The following is a 13,244-nucleotide window of genomic DNA, read 5'->3' as shown; positions in this document are numbered from 1 at the left end:
TCGATCGGATTCATCTTCATCGCCGTCAAACTGCAATCTAGTGCGTTTGATGAAGTCATTCTGAGTTTCATAGGCGCTATCGTCATTAGGCTTCAAAGGGTCATATGGTTCTTTGTCAACTTTCGCAGTTGGTGGTGGATTGGAACCTCATGTCATCTTGTTCGAAAGAGTGATCAAATGGTCCCACGGATGGCGTCAAATGATCAAGCCAAAATTGACTTGAGTGCAAAGTGTGATGAGGAATGGCTAACCTTCGGAAAGAGTTTCTCCGGTAGACGTGATGAGTATGAAGGGTGTTGTGGTGGTTGACTTTTGCCGAGCCTCCAAGGAGAGCTAAGAAGATTGATTATTGCGGTAAGTGTGTGATCAGCCTTTAATTGACTGGCATAAAACGACGGTTATTGAGGATAACCACCTTTAAGCTACTAATCCACGATTACCACTCCTGGAATCTTCTAATCATGCCCACTACCTACTCTATGTTCTCCTAGACTCTCGGACAAGCGAAATACAGAACAGACCAAGTCAACAGCATTATGACGGTACGCTACGGGTGGCGTAGCGTAGGATTAACTTGGTTTAGAGTCGCGTGAGGCTGACTCTCACAGTACTGTTAGCCGAGCAAACAGCTAAAGCAGCTAAGTGTCCAGCTAGAAGATACGCCATGCGCCGCACGTGACCGTCCTGACGGGACGTACGTCATTACTTTTAATAAATAAATCACAGGCTTTATGTTTTTTGTGTATGTTTGTATGGATATGCAACATATATGTGTGTAATTTTTTTTATTTTTTTTTTAGGAAACCTATGACAACATTTGCTTTCCAATTCTCCATCCACATAGTAGAATTACAACTTTATTTATTTATTTCATCACTCTTACTAGTGCTGATACCACACTAGCAGTCATTTATTTCCACGATCAACATTCAAGATGTTGACATCTTTCATATAGTAGCGTCTTTGGATCATGTGCTTTGACAATAGAGTATTAGGGTTTTAGCATAATGTATAGGGTTAAGCCCAACCACATAATGGGCTTTAGGTTAGGTTAGGTTAGGCTCCATTGACAATAATGTATTAGGGTTAAGCCCAAAAACAGATGACCCAAAAACAGCTACATGGCGTGCTTTCTATTTCTCTGTGACAAGAGACTAAGCAAGATGGTTTTACACTTTTACTAGCTTATTACTTCATATTATCATCATTCCTTTTGCTTGGTTTCCTTCAGGCATTTGTACCTGACAAGAGAAGACATTAGAAATATTCCATGCTTCAAGGTTTAGTTTTACTAGTTCTAATGTTTAAAACTTTTTCAGTTTATTATTGTTTTATTTAAATTTACTTTTGTATTTGTATTATGTTGTGTGTGTAATCAGACTCTAGTTGTAGTAAGAGCACCTCACGTCAGTTCCATTAAAAATAAATATAACAAGGTTCTATCAAGGCTAATAAGTATGGTAAATAATTTTCAGTAAAAAATAATGGTAAAATAGAATACTCACTCCTCAGTAGTAGCCGCGTCATCACAAGCAGGTGGTGGTGGTGGTTTTGATGAACTTGTGCTACTTTGTGGATTATGCTTTCGATCTGTCATTTTGTTCAATACCTTCATCTCTGCCTCTTTATTCTATCCTAGATATTTTTCACCTTCTTCTCATTCTTGTTTCTCACCAAATGCACATTTTTCTCCTCCTCGTTGTGATCAACATCAATAATAACATCAGCGGTTACAAATTATTTAGGATTGAGTTGAGGAGCTGACATATTTATCAAAGAAAATTTTCACGATGAATGTAGCTGTTATTTTGGGGGCAAAACCCTAGCTTCAGGGTTTTATTGGTGTTTAAGCTATAAGTGGAAATTAATCAGGTATAGTGATAACTAGTTTAAAAATAACATGTCGTTTGACCCGTTTTTGGGTATTTTTGAGCAATCGATATTTTGCGGGTTTATAACCGGTTGCTTGCTATACGAACATTTTCAAGCATATAGCTTTTTTGGAGTGTGTTGAATTTTTTTTATTCTTATTTTTTTTTTATATATATATATATTTTACACTTACAAATATAGTGTAAATAGAAATTATTGGGTTTAGTTGAAAACACATTAAAACACTCTCAATTATTTGTTAAATCTCTCTAGTTTAACAATATATGTATATATGTATATAGACTAAGCTATATGTGGTTTTAGATATATTGTGAAATTAGAGAGATTTGAGAGACGACAGAATGTGTTTTGTTGTGTTTTCAACTGAACCCAATAACCCTTATCTATACTAAATTCGTGAGTGTAGAATAGTAAAAAAAAATAAAATAAATAAATAAATAAATAAATCAATACACTCCGAAAAAGACTATATGTTTGAAAATTTCATCCATCAAACAACCAGTTATAAGTGCGCAAAATACCGATGACTCTAAATTACCCAAAACGGGTCAAACCACATGTTATTTTTAAACAGGTTATCACTATACTCGCTTAATTTGCATGTCTAGCTTGAACATCAATAAAACCCTGAATATAGGGTTTACAACCACCACCACCAACCCAACCCCCCAAAAAATTAAAATAAAAAAGCTACATTCACTGTGAAAATTTTCTTTAACAAAAATGTCAGCTCCACAACTCATTCCCGAAGAATTTGTAACCGCTGGTGTTATTGATGTTTAGGACGAGGAGTAGGAAGTGCATTTGGTGAGGAACAAGAATGAAAGAAGTGAAAGAGATCCAGATGAAAGAGGTAGACATGGAGGTATTTAACAAAATGACAGACACATATCGAAACCACAATCAACAAAGTAGCACAAGTTCATCGAAAGCACCGCCAACCACCACATGCTCGTGATTTAGGAAACTTAGTAGCCTTAACAGAGCCTCGTTTAAATATTTATATTTCAATATAAATGACAGACACATATCGAAATCACAATCCACAAAGTAGCACAAGTTCATCGAAACCACCACCAACCACCTCGTTATATATATATATATATATATATATATATATATATATATATATATATATATATATATATATATATATATATATATATATATATATATATATATATATATATATATATATATGGGCAGGATCAATGGGGAAGTAACCAATCGGGGGGAAGCGGGGGGAAGCAAAAAAAAAAATTGTTTTCGTTTTTTTGAAATTTTTTTTCCGGCATCAAGATCACACGAAAATATGAACATTTAGAAGAGACACTTCGTGATGAATGTTATTATTTAGGCGGGAAAACGATCGATAAAAATAACATTCAAGATAATATTGTTCGTGAAGAATATGAACGTTTTTTTCCCATGTTTTGTGAAGTAAAATTTAGCCTGATTTAGAGTTTAGGGTCTAGGGTTTAGGGTTTAGGGTTTGGTGTTTTGGGTTTATTCCATAAACCCAAAATACCAAACCCTAAACCCTAAACCCTAAACTCTAAACCGTTCGTGTTAAAAACTCAATCTAAATCCTAAATCTAAACCCTAAATCTAAATCATAAACCCTAAATTTCTAAACCCTAATATTTAAACCCTATAAACTCTAATATCTAAACCCTAATATCTAAACCCCAATAGCTAAAACCTCAAAATACGCTCGAAAAACACGATAATTGTTATATATTACTTCTTCGAGCGTTTACCCGCCAAAATAAAAACATTTATCACAAAGTGTCTCTACTAAATGTCCATATTTTCATCTCATCTATAATATTCGTGAACAAAGTTTTTTCAAAAAATGAAAAAAAAGTTTTTGCTTCCCCCGAATGGTTACTTCACTCTTGATTCTAACAAAAAAAAAAAAAAAATATATATATATATATATATGTATAAATCAAGGATGAATCGCCTACATGGCGCCATCTCCTTGCTTCCTACAATTTGGGAACACTTGCTCACAAAAATCGATTTTTTTTTAACCTAAGGTTTCTGTAACGTGGTCTTTGATTGCCACGTGTCCATCTGTTTTTAAAATTTGTGAATAACCCTCTCCATATTTCACGGATCAAAGCAAATCCGTATTCCCCTTTACGTTGTCAACATTTATCCACCCAGATGAAATTAGGGTTACGATAAAAGCTCGATGTGCCTCGGCTCGATGAAATTAGGGTTACGATAAAGGCTGTGATGTTCCTCCATATTTCTCCTTCGATCCTGCTGCATCGTAGATCTAATACAGGCTCGATTCAAAATTTCGTCTGCCTGAAGTGATCGATTTACAAATCCTAAAATTTCTTCTGCCTAAAAGATTACAATCAGTATGCAGTTACTTAAAAGGTACGATTATTATAAATATAAATTTGTTTATCTAAATATAAATTTATAGGGTTCAGATGTTTAATTTTACGATTATATAAATTTTTACGATTATACAATCAGTATGCAGTTACTTAAATGATCTACACTTACTGTAATCGGTATCGGTATTTTCAATGATTATATAAATATAAATTTTTAGTGTTCGGATGTTTAATTTTAAAAATTGAAGTTTCTGTTTTGAATTGTTTGTATCAATTTCTAACAGTGTTATTGGATGCCATCTGGTGCGTTTTGTATCATACTAATTCTGAAAGCACGATAGCTTTCAACACCATTTATAAAGACAGAGTGAGAATACGACTATTTAGGGTATATGTTGTTGCTGAGGTATGTGGTTAGAGTTTTATACAAAAAGTAATAACAGTTGTCATAATTAAGAAATTGATTGAGATATTACAATTGATCTTCGTTTTACATGTTTTGATTTTGTTATAATTATGATCGCAGGTATCACTACACAATGGTAACCAAATGATCTGGTAATTATATGTTATTCCCTTTAAAAATTAGTATAATTCATGCAACTTCGTATATCTATTCAGTTTTATTTATGCTGTTTTTGTTCTTCCATGTAAATATTAAAAAAACACCCACAAGGTATACAATATTAAACCAGATTTATATGAAATTGTCATTTATTTATTTCATTTGAGTAAGTGTAGATCATTTGTATTTGAAAACTTTGACCATTTACATGGTCTGCTAATTTTGTATGATTTCAGATATATTTACCTCAATTGGATGAGACGATGTAATTTCAGTGAAGTGCCTGCTCCACATGGAGCCGATCACCAACAGCAATACCTCATGGAGTATTGCTAAGATGAATGTCAAAGCCTCGGATAAAACATGTAAAGGAGTATAACTAAAGTTGCAATGGTAATACAATAGCTTGAAATAAATGGTTTTAGATCATTGACATAATTTTCATAATAAATGCACAATAACACCATCTTAGCATTTTGGCATATGTTGTTTCTTAGCTCAAACTCTCTCATATTACCATTTTTAGTAAGATTTTTATGCTATTAAGGTAGAGACTGTCAGATTCTAAGATGGATGATATTTTGTTTTTGAATTATTTGATGCATTTGTTACAATGAATTTGTGGTTGCCACCTTCTTAGAGTTACTTGTATGACCATTTCATGAACTATGTTATTTGCGATAAAGACCACTTGGAACATGTGTGTTGAATGGAGATTGTTCAAGGAGAAGCGGTTGAGAGCAATCGAGAAGTGTTATTATCATCTCATTTACTTGCTTCTGTTGCACCTCTGATCGAAATGGCCAGGTTATATATAAATAAATTCTAAAATGTTGTATGGTTTATATATATTATTAATAATCTAAACTTTTAGTTGGGGTGATGCTATTTAATATTTTTGTTGTAAAGGTATTGTCAAGTTTTTATGTTTTAATTGACCCCTAACCCATTTGGGTCATATGGTGTCAAATTGGGTATTTGTTGTTTTGTACACGTTCATTATGTCGTGTCAAAGGTATTGTCAAGTTTTTATGTTTTAAAAGTAAGTTTTTAGTCTATTTTGGTTAAAGGAGTCATTTTAACTCAATAATATGTAATTGTGTATAATTTGACCCGTTTGGCTAACTTCGAGGATTTGAAATTACCAACACATTTAAAATATTTGATTTGCATTAATATGTAACTTTGTCATGTTGTCATATTTTGTATTTGCATTCCAACTAATTAATTAAATGCTTCTGTAATTAGTGGCAATCTTGGAACCCAATATAATTAGTGTTATTAATTATTAATAATTAATTAAGATAATTGTATTGTATTGGATGTATTGAGCCTGTATTTTTGTTCTTTATAAATATCAAGATGTAAACCAACGCCACTTCTTGCTGTTTTTAGTGCACAACCAATTCAGGCTCTAAATTACTTTTATTGGATAGGTGAACTCTGTGAGTAAATTCACCAAACAAGTATTTCATCAATGCTAAATGTGCTAAACCATTCTTGATGTCTATGACCAGGGAAGGATAGCACTTATGGAGACTACCAATATTGAGACAATCAAGGCGGTGACAACCTGAAAGGTTAATTTGACCGGAGCAAATGTAACCTGAAAGGTCAACTGTGAGCTTGGACAGTTGCTTTACTACTGTATTATAATTATATTATCAACTTGATGCGTCTTATTTGTAATAATTATAAATTTACTTGATTTTCGTTGTTGTATGACAAAACAGGAGCTACAACAACTCCATTCGGCTTTGAAAGAAGCTAAAGCTAACATTGTTGGTATCTGGGTCCTAAAATTTCTTATTGATAAGGTTAGTGTTTTGATACACTATCAAATATATTTGTGCATACTTTTAAATGATGCAGAAATTGATAGTATTACTATTGACCACTATTGTTATAATGTAACATATTCAACATATTTGTTAGCTTCGTATTTTACAACTAATGGAACTTGGTAATTTAGTATTCAAGGAGTTTCACTGCAAATTGGTATTAGTGTGTGCATTATGATACAAGATACATTTGTCTTTGTGCCACTATATATAACTGACCAAATCAACTATAAATTAAGAATTAAATTTATCTATGGATGGCAATAAGTTATACTCTGTGTTACTTAATGGTATTGATGATTAACAAACGTTCTTTTGATGATTTTTTTTAGTCTTGGCCACTGTTGAAATTTTTGGGTCATACTAGGTCAATGTTGTTGCTATAGTTGATTTATGGGTCAAAGTTGGTATGATCATGTTCACTTAGGATAATTCTACTACTATATTACTGGTTTGGGTCGAAGATTAATTTGTACTTGTGCTTTAGGGTCAAATCCGCTACAGGAAATGAAATTTGGGTGATGTTTGATTAGGGTTCATTAGTCTGTATTTATTTGGATTTTTGTTTTCATATCGATTTCATGTTTTCAATCCCCTGTAAATAAATCCTTTTGCTTGGTATTTGTCTGCAGATTCAATCGAAACGCCCAATTCGATTTTTCATTTCAAGGTTTGATTATTTTTAGGGTTAAAGCCAAAAATAGACTACAAACTTACACAAATGTACCGATGTCGCCCACAAACTCATTTCCGTCCTACTGTCGCCTACAAACTTTCAAAAAGTGTTCCAATGTAAACAAAAACTTTCAAAAAGTGTACCAATGTAAACAAAAATGACTTGCTACCGCCTAAACCGGTCAAAATTGACACGTGTCGTTCGTGGATTGGATCTTAATTCTTAAAAAAAAAAAAAAAAAAAAAAATCAGGTCAAAATTAGTATATAACAGGTCAAAACGCCAAAATGTTGATATTAACACATTTTTTCAAAGTTTGTAGGCGACAGTAGGACGGAAATGAGTTTGTGGGCGACATCGGTACATTTGTGTAAGTTTGTAGCCTATTTTTGGCTTTAACCCTTATTTTTATTTATTCAGTGCAATTCAATTAAACTAAGTATGTTCCACAGGTGCTTTACATTAGAGAAAACACCCAATAGTTATTTCTTTAAGCATTTTGAGAATCCAGCTAACACTGAAACTTATGTTGTGAGAATTGTGCTTGTGTGCTGTGGCTCTGAACTTTTGTTGTGTTTCCATGAGATAAAGAGCTGGACTAAATTTAGTTTTATTTTGTTTCTTTTCTTGATATTTTCAGGAGTAATGGCGCATGAATGGAGTGGGATTCAGAACTTTCCTCCTGCTATTCAGACAAAGTTGCTGGAACTATTGGGAGAATTTAAGAATAAGGTCTAAATTAATCACACTATGTCTCTATTTACATTTGATTTATGTCATTATGTAAAATAGTTTATGTGCTGATATGGATTTAATCAAATTTTGTGTTTTATCTTGTAAAATTTGCTTTACAACTAAGTTAGCTGTTTGTTTGGCTCAAACGATGATGTTGTTATTTCAGACTTTTGTTTAGTATTATACCAAGAACACTAGTAGTTGGTGAAAATTGTGAAAGGAATAGTTGGTATGAAAAAAAGATGATAATTGACTGAAATTATCTACACTTTTTTCAATTAAATAATTTAATGTGATGCAAGAGGAGAGGCAGAGTTTGGCGGTTCTTGCAATGGGAAAGTGAGGTGTCGGGAAGTCTTCAACTGTGAACTCTATTATCGGGGAACGAGCAGTTGCAGTCAGTGCATTCCAGGTATTTCTCATTCATTTATAGTTGTAAGATGATTAAATATGTCATTTGCAACTCACATGCTTATTAATGAAACTAACGGGTAGAAATTTTCCCCAAGAATCATATTTATAAAAGTGCATACAACCTCTTTAATCACTTTATTCCAAACTTTTGGTTATTACTGGATGTTATAGATTTTTGCTAATTTTATTTAACTTCAAATCGAACCTGAGTTGACCATGTAGACTCTTACTCAACATAGTGACTTACCCATTTTGCCACAATGCCACTGCTAACGATGATGCTCTTAATTCAGAAGTAATAATATAGTTATGAAATTTTTGACATTGGTTGACTTATTGGTTTTGCAATTTGATGTAGCAATCTTGGATACTTTGTGATTTTGTTGTTGTAAGTTTTCTTTTTTAGTTATCGTGTTCCTAATTTTTTTTTGTTAGTTTACGTCGATGTTCCATAGTTAGTTGGAGTACCTACGTATTTTTTTCATGCTCTTTTTAGTTACATTCAACTAAATGTCATATAGGTGCTTCGAGGTTTTTGTTCCTTTAGATAAACATTATATATACAACAAAATTATGTATCTTGACTCATTTGGGATAATATAATGACCAAACCTCTTAGCAATGGTTATTGTATTCAATAAATATACCATGGGTGTCTTCTCATCATTACTCTATTATCTAATTTCAAAACTGAGAGAATTGGGATAATACTATGATTAAACCGTTAATATTGGGTCAAAATTGACACCTCAAGCTAATATTGATGCTTTTTGTTTGCTTTTACAACTCAAGATAGAAGAAATATGATGAAAGAGATGATGCGTAGAGGCAACAGTTCACCTGAAACAGATAGGCCAAGTGACACAGAGATCAGTTGTTTGATAAACAGGTCAGTCAAAAAGTTCATGGGTTTTTCGAACTTAGCAAATATTAATTGTCTCATTAATTAATATTTATATGATAGAAGTTATCCGTCTATCACGTAAACAGTTTTAGTTCTATAATAATATACGAATACAGTCATTGTCTTATGTAATATAGATTTCATATTTCATATTTCATATATGTGTCAAGTCTTTACATTTAGTATCATAATATTTGAGTGCAATTAGTTGTAAATAAGACATATTGGGACTGTAAATAAATGAAGAGAAATAATCGTTCAAGGCGTTGAAGTTTGTATGCATGAAAATATAACCTAAATCGGTCCATTGATAAGTGGGTCGAAATTACCACCTAAACATTGATTGCCTTTAAATATCTTTTTTATTGGTAGATCATTGATGGTAAATACAATTTTGGTTAACATTTCAGGTTATGCATAGTATAGCTTATCGTTAGTTGTATGGGATACACAATGCCATATATTTTGCGCACCACAAACTGCTGCTTTATTTCTTTGCTGATTTATGTCCTGGACATTAGAGAAGATCTTGCACACAAGAGGAACTGCTAATGAATCTATTAACTTACTGTCTATTGTACAAAAAGAAAAAGCATATCCATGATAAAGCAATCATGGTGGCAATTTGTGACTGTAGGGTTACAACAGGAACTGAATTGTAGTGTCTATTGGGAGAAGATTAGTTGGTTATTGATTTCATTCATGTTTCTCCATATATATTATTAGAATTAACAAAATGAACTGATGGGGTGGGTCTGGTATAATAATGTTTTCGGAAGATATTACTTGGATACATAATTGGGATACATACTTATGCTCACAACAGTAGTTGTTTCATAAACTCAAATGAATTTGCACGGTTCTTTCTATCACCCATGCAACGCACGGGCTCTTAAACCTTGAGGTTGTGGGTTCAAGTCTGGTGGTGGACAAAAATTGTACATGCGTATTCAATTACTGTTTAATCGTGTAGGGTGTGTGTGTGTGTTCTCCTTTCAAAAAAATAAATAAAAATATTTGTGATACTATCGTTATTTGCAAAATGGGTTTTGTAAAATCCGATTGCAAAACATATTACAATATTTTTGACACTTTTCCTAATATCTTTATATTATATATAAGTTTAAAAATCAATAATGTTTGCGGATGAATCCCCGTGCAACGCACGGGCTCATAAATCTAGTATATATATATATATATATATATATATATGTTGCACGGGGATTCATAAATCTAGTATATATATATATATATATATATATATATATATATATATATATATATATATATATATATATATATATATATATATATATATATATATATAGGTAGGATCCAGCACTAAACGCTAATTTTGGGATAAAGGGATAAGTGATTTTGTGATTTTTATATCTTTAATTCTAAAATGCTGGTATCTATTTTCATTGTGTAGATTTAAAAAAAAATATTTTTTTTTTTTTTTTTTTTTGAAAAAAGCTCGTTAACATACATCTGATGCATGTTAGTTGCATGTTAGTTGTTGTTCATGCACCAGATGTATGTTAACAAAAAAAAGATAAAAAAAAAATGACTTTTGATTAATGAAAAACAGTATTTAGGGTTTAGAAATTAGGGTTTAGAGTTTAGATTCAGGGTTTAGAATGAGTTTTTAATACGAACGGTTTAGAGTTTCGGGATTAGGGTTTAGAGTTTAGGTCTTTACTATAATGTGTTACGATTAAACTCAACCATATAATGTGTTCTAGGATTGGGAAGTGATATTTCCAAACAATCTTTTGATATATCCACACAAGTTTGGTGATACTTTTCAATAATGCCCCTTCAATAAATTATAACAAAAAAACTTGTGAACATCTCATTAAGGGCAGTTTAGTAAATATGTGTGAATTTATCAAAAACATGTTTGGAAATATCAACTCCCTTTAGGATTTAGGTGAACTTAAGTTATCTTTAGTCCGTATTTACACATTATGTATTTCATTATTATTCACACCCAATTTTTTTTTAGAACGGCAATTTCGACATCGAATCCTCTCATTTGCCACCCCACGCACCCGTTAGGAAAAAACTCCTCGCATTCATCGCACAAAGCGTACCCAGAGTGCTTTAGGTCAACTGCTTGACCCGCACAGAATGAAGGATACCAAAGGCACAACCTTGGAGAAAACTCTCCCCCCAGGATTTGAACATGCACCTATTTTTTCAAGGATACAGGCTCAAAACAATACAATATTTGTGGTTTTATAGATAACCTACATTTGCATTTACTCTCTTATACAAAACTAGAAGTTGGTTCGATACGCGCTTCGCTGCGTCTTCGTTTTTGTCGACATCTAGTTATTTTTGTTGTCCATTACAATCAGTTGGTATAAAAGGTGGTTCCATGGCATGGGTCCAACACTTTGTATACAACCTATATAATATGTTTGCAGTAATGTTAGTATCTATTATGTTATGTTTTTAGTAAGAAATGGAGGGTTTAAGTACCTGGAAATTCAAAAGCCTCATACAGTTGAAAAAAAGGTAACTTGCATGTATCAATTGTGCAATAACCTGTTGATATACATGTAGTAGCTTGATTAAAGTTGAATTTGTGACTTCTTGTTTGATAACCTGAACGCCATGGGACTGACAGATCAACCATTTTGCAAGCATGTTCTCTCATTTTGTTTGAATTCCTTCCATGGTATTAGAAACGAAAGTTAAATCCTACAAAAACTCCACATACATTAGACATATTATATGGAGTATATACAGTACAATTAGTAGCAATGAAGAGCATCTATGGTTATTATATGATATCCTTGATCCATAATTGGTAAGCACTTTAGCACTGTAGGTCATACATCTAAGGTTTATAGTAACATCCAAATAAGTAATTTAAAGTTCAACAGGAAAAATATTAAAAAAGGAAATTATCAATTTAAAGAAACATGTATTGATGTTTTAAATATCCATCCCCGACAATGAACATTAGTAAAATACAATTCTAATTTCTATTGACTTTGGTTATAGCTTCAATTTTTTGTTCAGGTGTTTGGAGATTCACATAAACGACAACAATTATCAGTACACTCGAAGTACATGAAATGAACAAAACGATAGTACCCATAGTCAACCTTCCCGACTCAACTTTTGCACGTTTAATCGATTAACAGACCGTTGAATAGTTTCAAAAGCACATACACAATTCTACATTTGAAACCAACAAATCACAATAAAAACAATTCTACTTTCTATGCAGCCTGTTTAATTCCATCTACATGTCAAAGAGAACATTAACTTAACTTTCAAATTAAGCATTATATCAAACACTTTATGGGCATAACCCAAATCCAAACTAAAAAACACTAAATTAGTAGTACAACATCTCCAAGCTCAACATTCTGCTGATTACAACCAAAATACACAAGATAGAGCAAAAAATAGGAAACATAAATAGTTAATACCTGTAACAAACACACTGGCCAGGGGGTGATGAAAAGCAACCTAGAAAACGACCCCAATTTTGTGTTTGAACTGAATCGTTTATCCAAAACCCTATTCAATTTAATTACCAAAAAAACAAGAAAATTTCTAATGACAGCCCTAAGGGCTGCGTTTAACACATTCAGACACGCATTAAACAGTTGTACAATGAATATAACTACCCACTTCCTGTAAAAAACCACCTCCATGTATCACTTATTTATGCACATATATATTTCTTAATGACAACCCTTAGGGTTGTTCAAGGCTCATTGAACCCTAAATAATTCCCAATCTTGTGAAACAAAGGATTCAAACAGTTCAAACCCCAATTTGTAACGTTGATCGCAAACAACTATCAAATGGAAGTCGTAACTTTAAACGTTACCGCA

The 13,244-nt window shown here is 32.4% G+C and overlaps 1 protein-coding gene and 1 long non-coding RNA gene across 9 annotated transcripts; one reads left to right on the top strand and one right to left on the bottom strand.

Moving 5' to 3' along the window:
• Window positions 1–3,894: 3,894 nt before the first annotated feature.
• Window positions 3,895–10,087, top strand: LOC139852346 (uncharacterized). 8 transcript variants are annotated; one of them, XR_011761031.1, is made up of 11 exons: window positions 3,895–4,287; window positions 4,535–4,656; window positions 4,777–4,808; window positions 5,052–5,208; window positions 5,502–5,622; window positions 6,333–6,428; window positions 6,549–6,632; window positions 7,289–7,326; window positions 7,972–8,478; window positions 9,273–9,369; window positions 9,795–10,087. XR_011761031.1 is itself a non-coding variant. In XM_071841620.1 (11 exons), exons 8-11 carry the CDS (start codon window positions 7,984–7,986, stop codon window positions 9,808–9,810), a joined length of 303 nt encoding a protein of 100 aa, XP_071697721.1. In that variant the 5' UTR covers window positions 3,895–4,287; window positions 4,535–4,656; window positions 4,777–4,808; window positions 5,052–5,208; window positions 5,502–5,622; window positions 6,333–6,428; window positions 6,549–6,632; window positions 7,972–7,983; the 3' UTR covers window positions 9,811–10,087. The 8 variants fall into 8 exon arrangements, 3 of the variants coding, with proteins under 3 accessions (XP_071697721.1, XP_071697722.1, XP_071697723.1); XR_011761032.1 differs by having other exon boundaries at window positions 6,333–6,632; window positions 7,972–8,063; window positions 8,233–8,478; XM_071841620.1 differs by lacking the exon at window positions 7,289–7,326 and having other exon boundaries at window positions 7,972–8,063; window positions 8,369–8,478.
• A 1,354-nt stretch (window positions 10,088–11,441) lies between these two features.
• Window positions 11,442–13,037, bottom strand: LOC139853220 (uncharacterized). The gene is made up of 2 exons (XR_011761308.1): window positions 11,872–13,037; window positions 11,442–11,797 (listed from the first exon to the last, which is right to left on the bottom strand). It is a non-coding gene; the product is annotated as an uncharacterized lncRNA (long non-coding RNA).
• Window positions 13,038–13,244: the final 207 nt, after the last annotated feature.

The sequence above is a fragment of the Rutidosis leptorrhynchoides genome, chromosome 6 (genome assembly GCF_046630445.1).
Source record: "Rutidosis leptorrhynchoides isolate AG116_Rl617_1_P2 chromosome 6, CSIRO_AGI_Rlap_v1, whole genome shotgun sequence".
NCBI classification, from domain to species: Eukaryota; Viridiplantae; Streptophyta; class Magnoliopsida; order Asterales; family Asteraceae; genus Rutidosis; species Rutidosis leptorrhynchoides.
The sequence above is the reverse complement of the archived record's forward strand: the minus strand, read 5'-3'. Positions and strand labels throughout refer to the sequence as shown.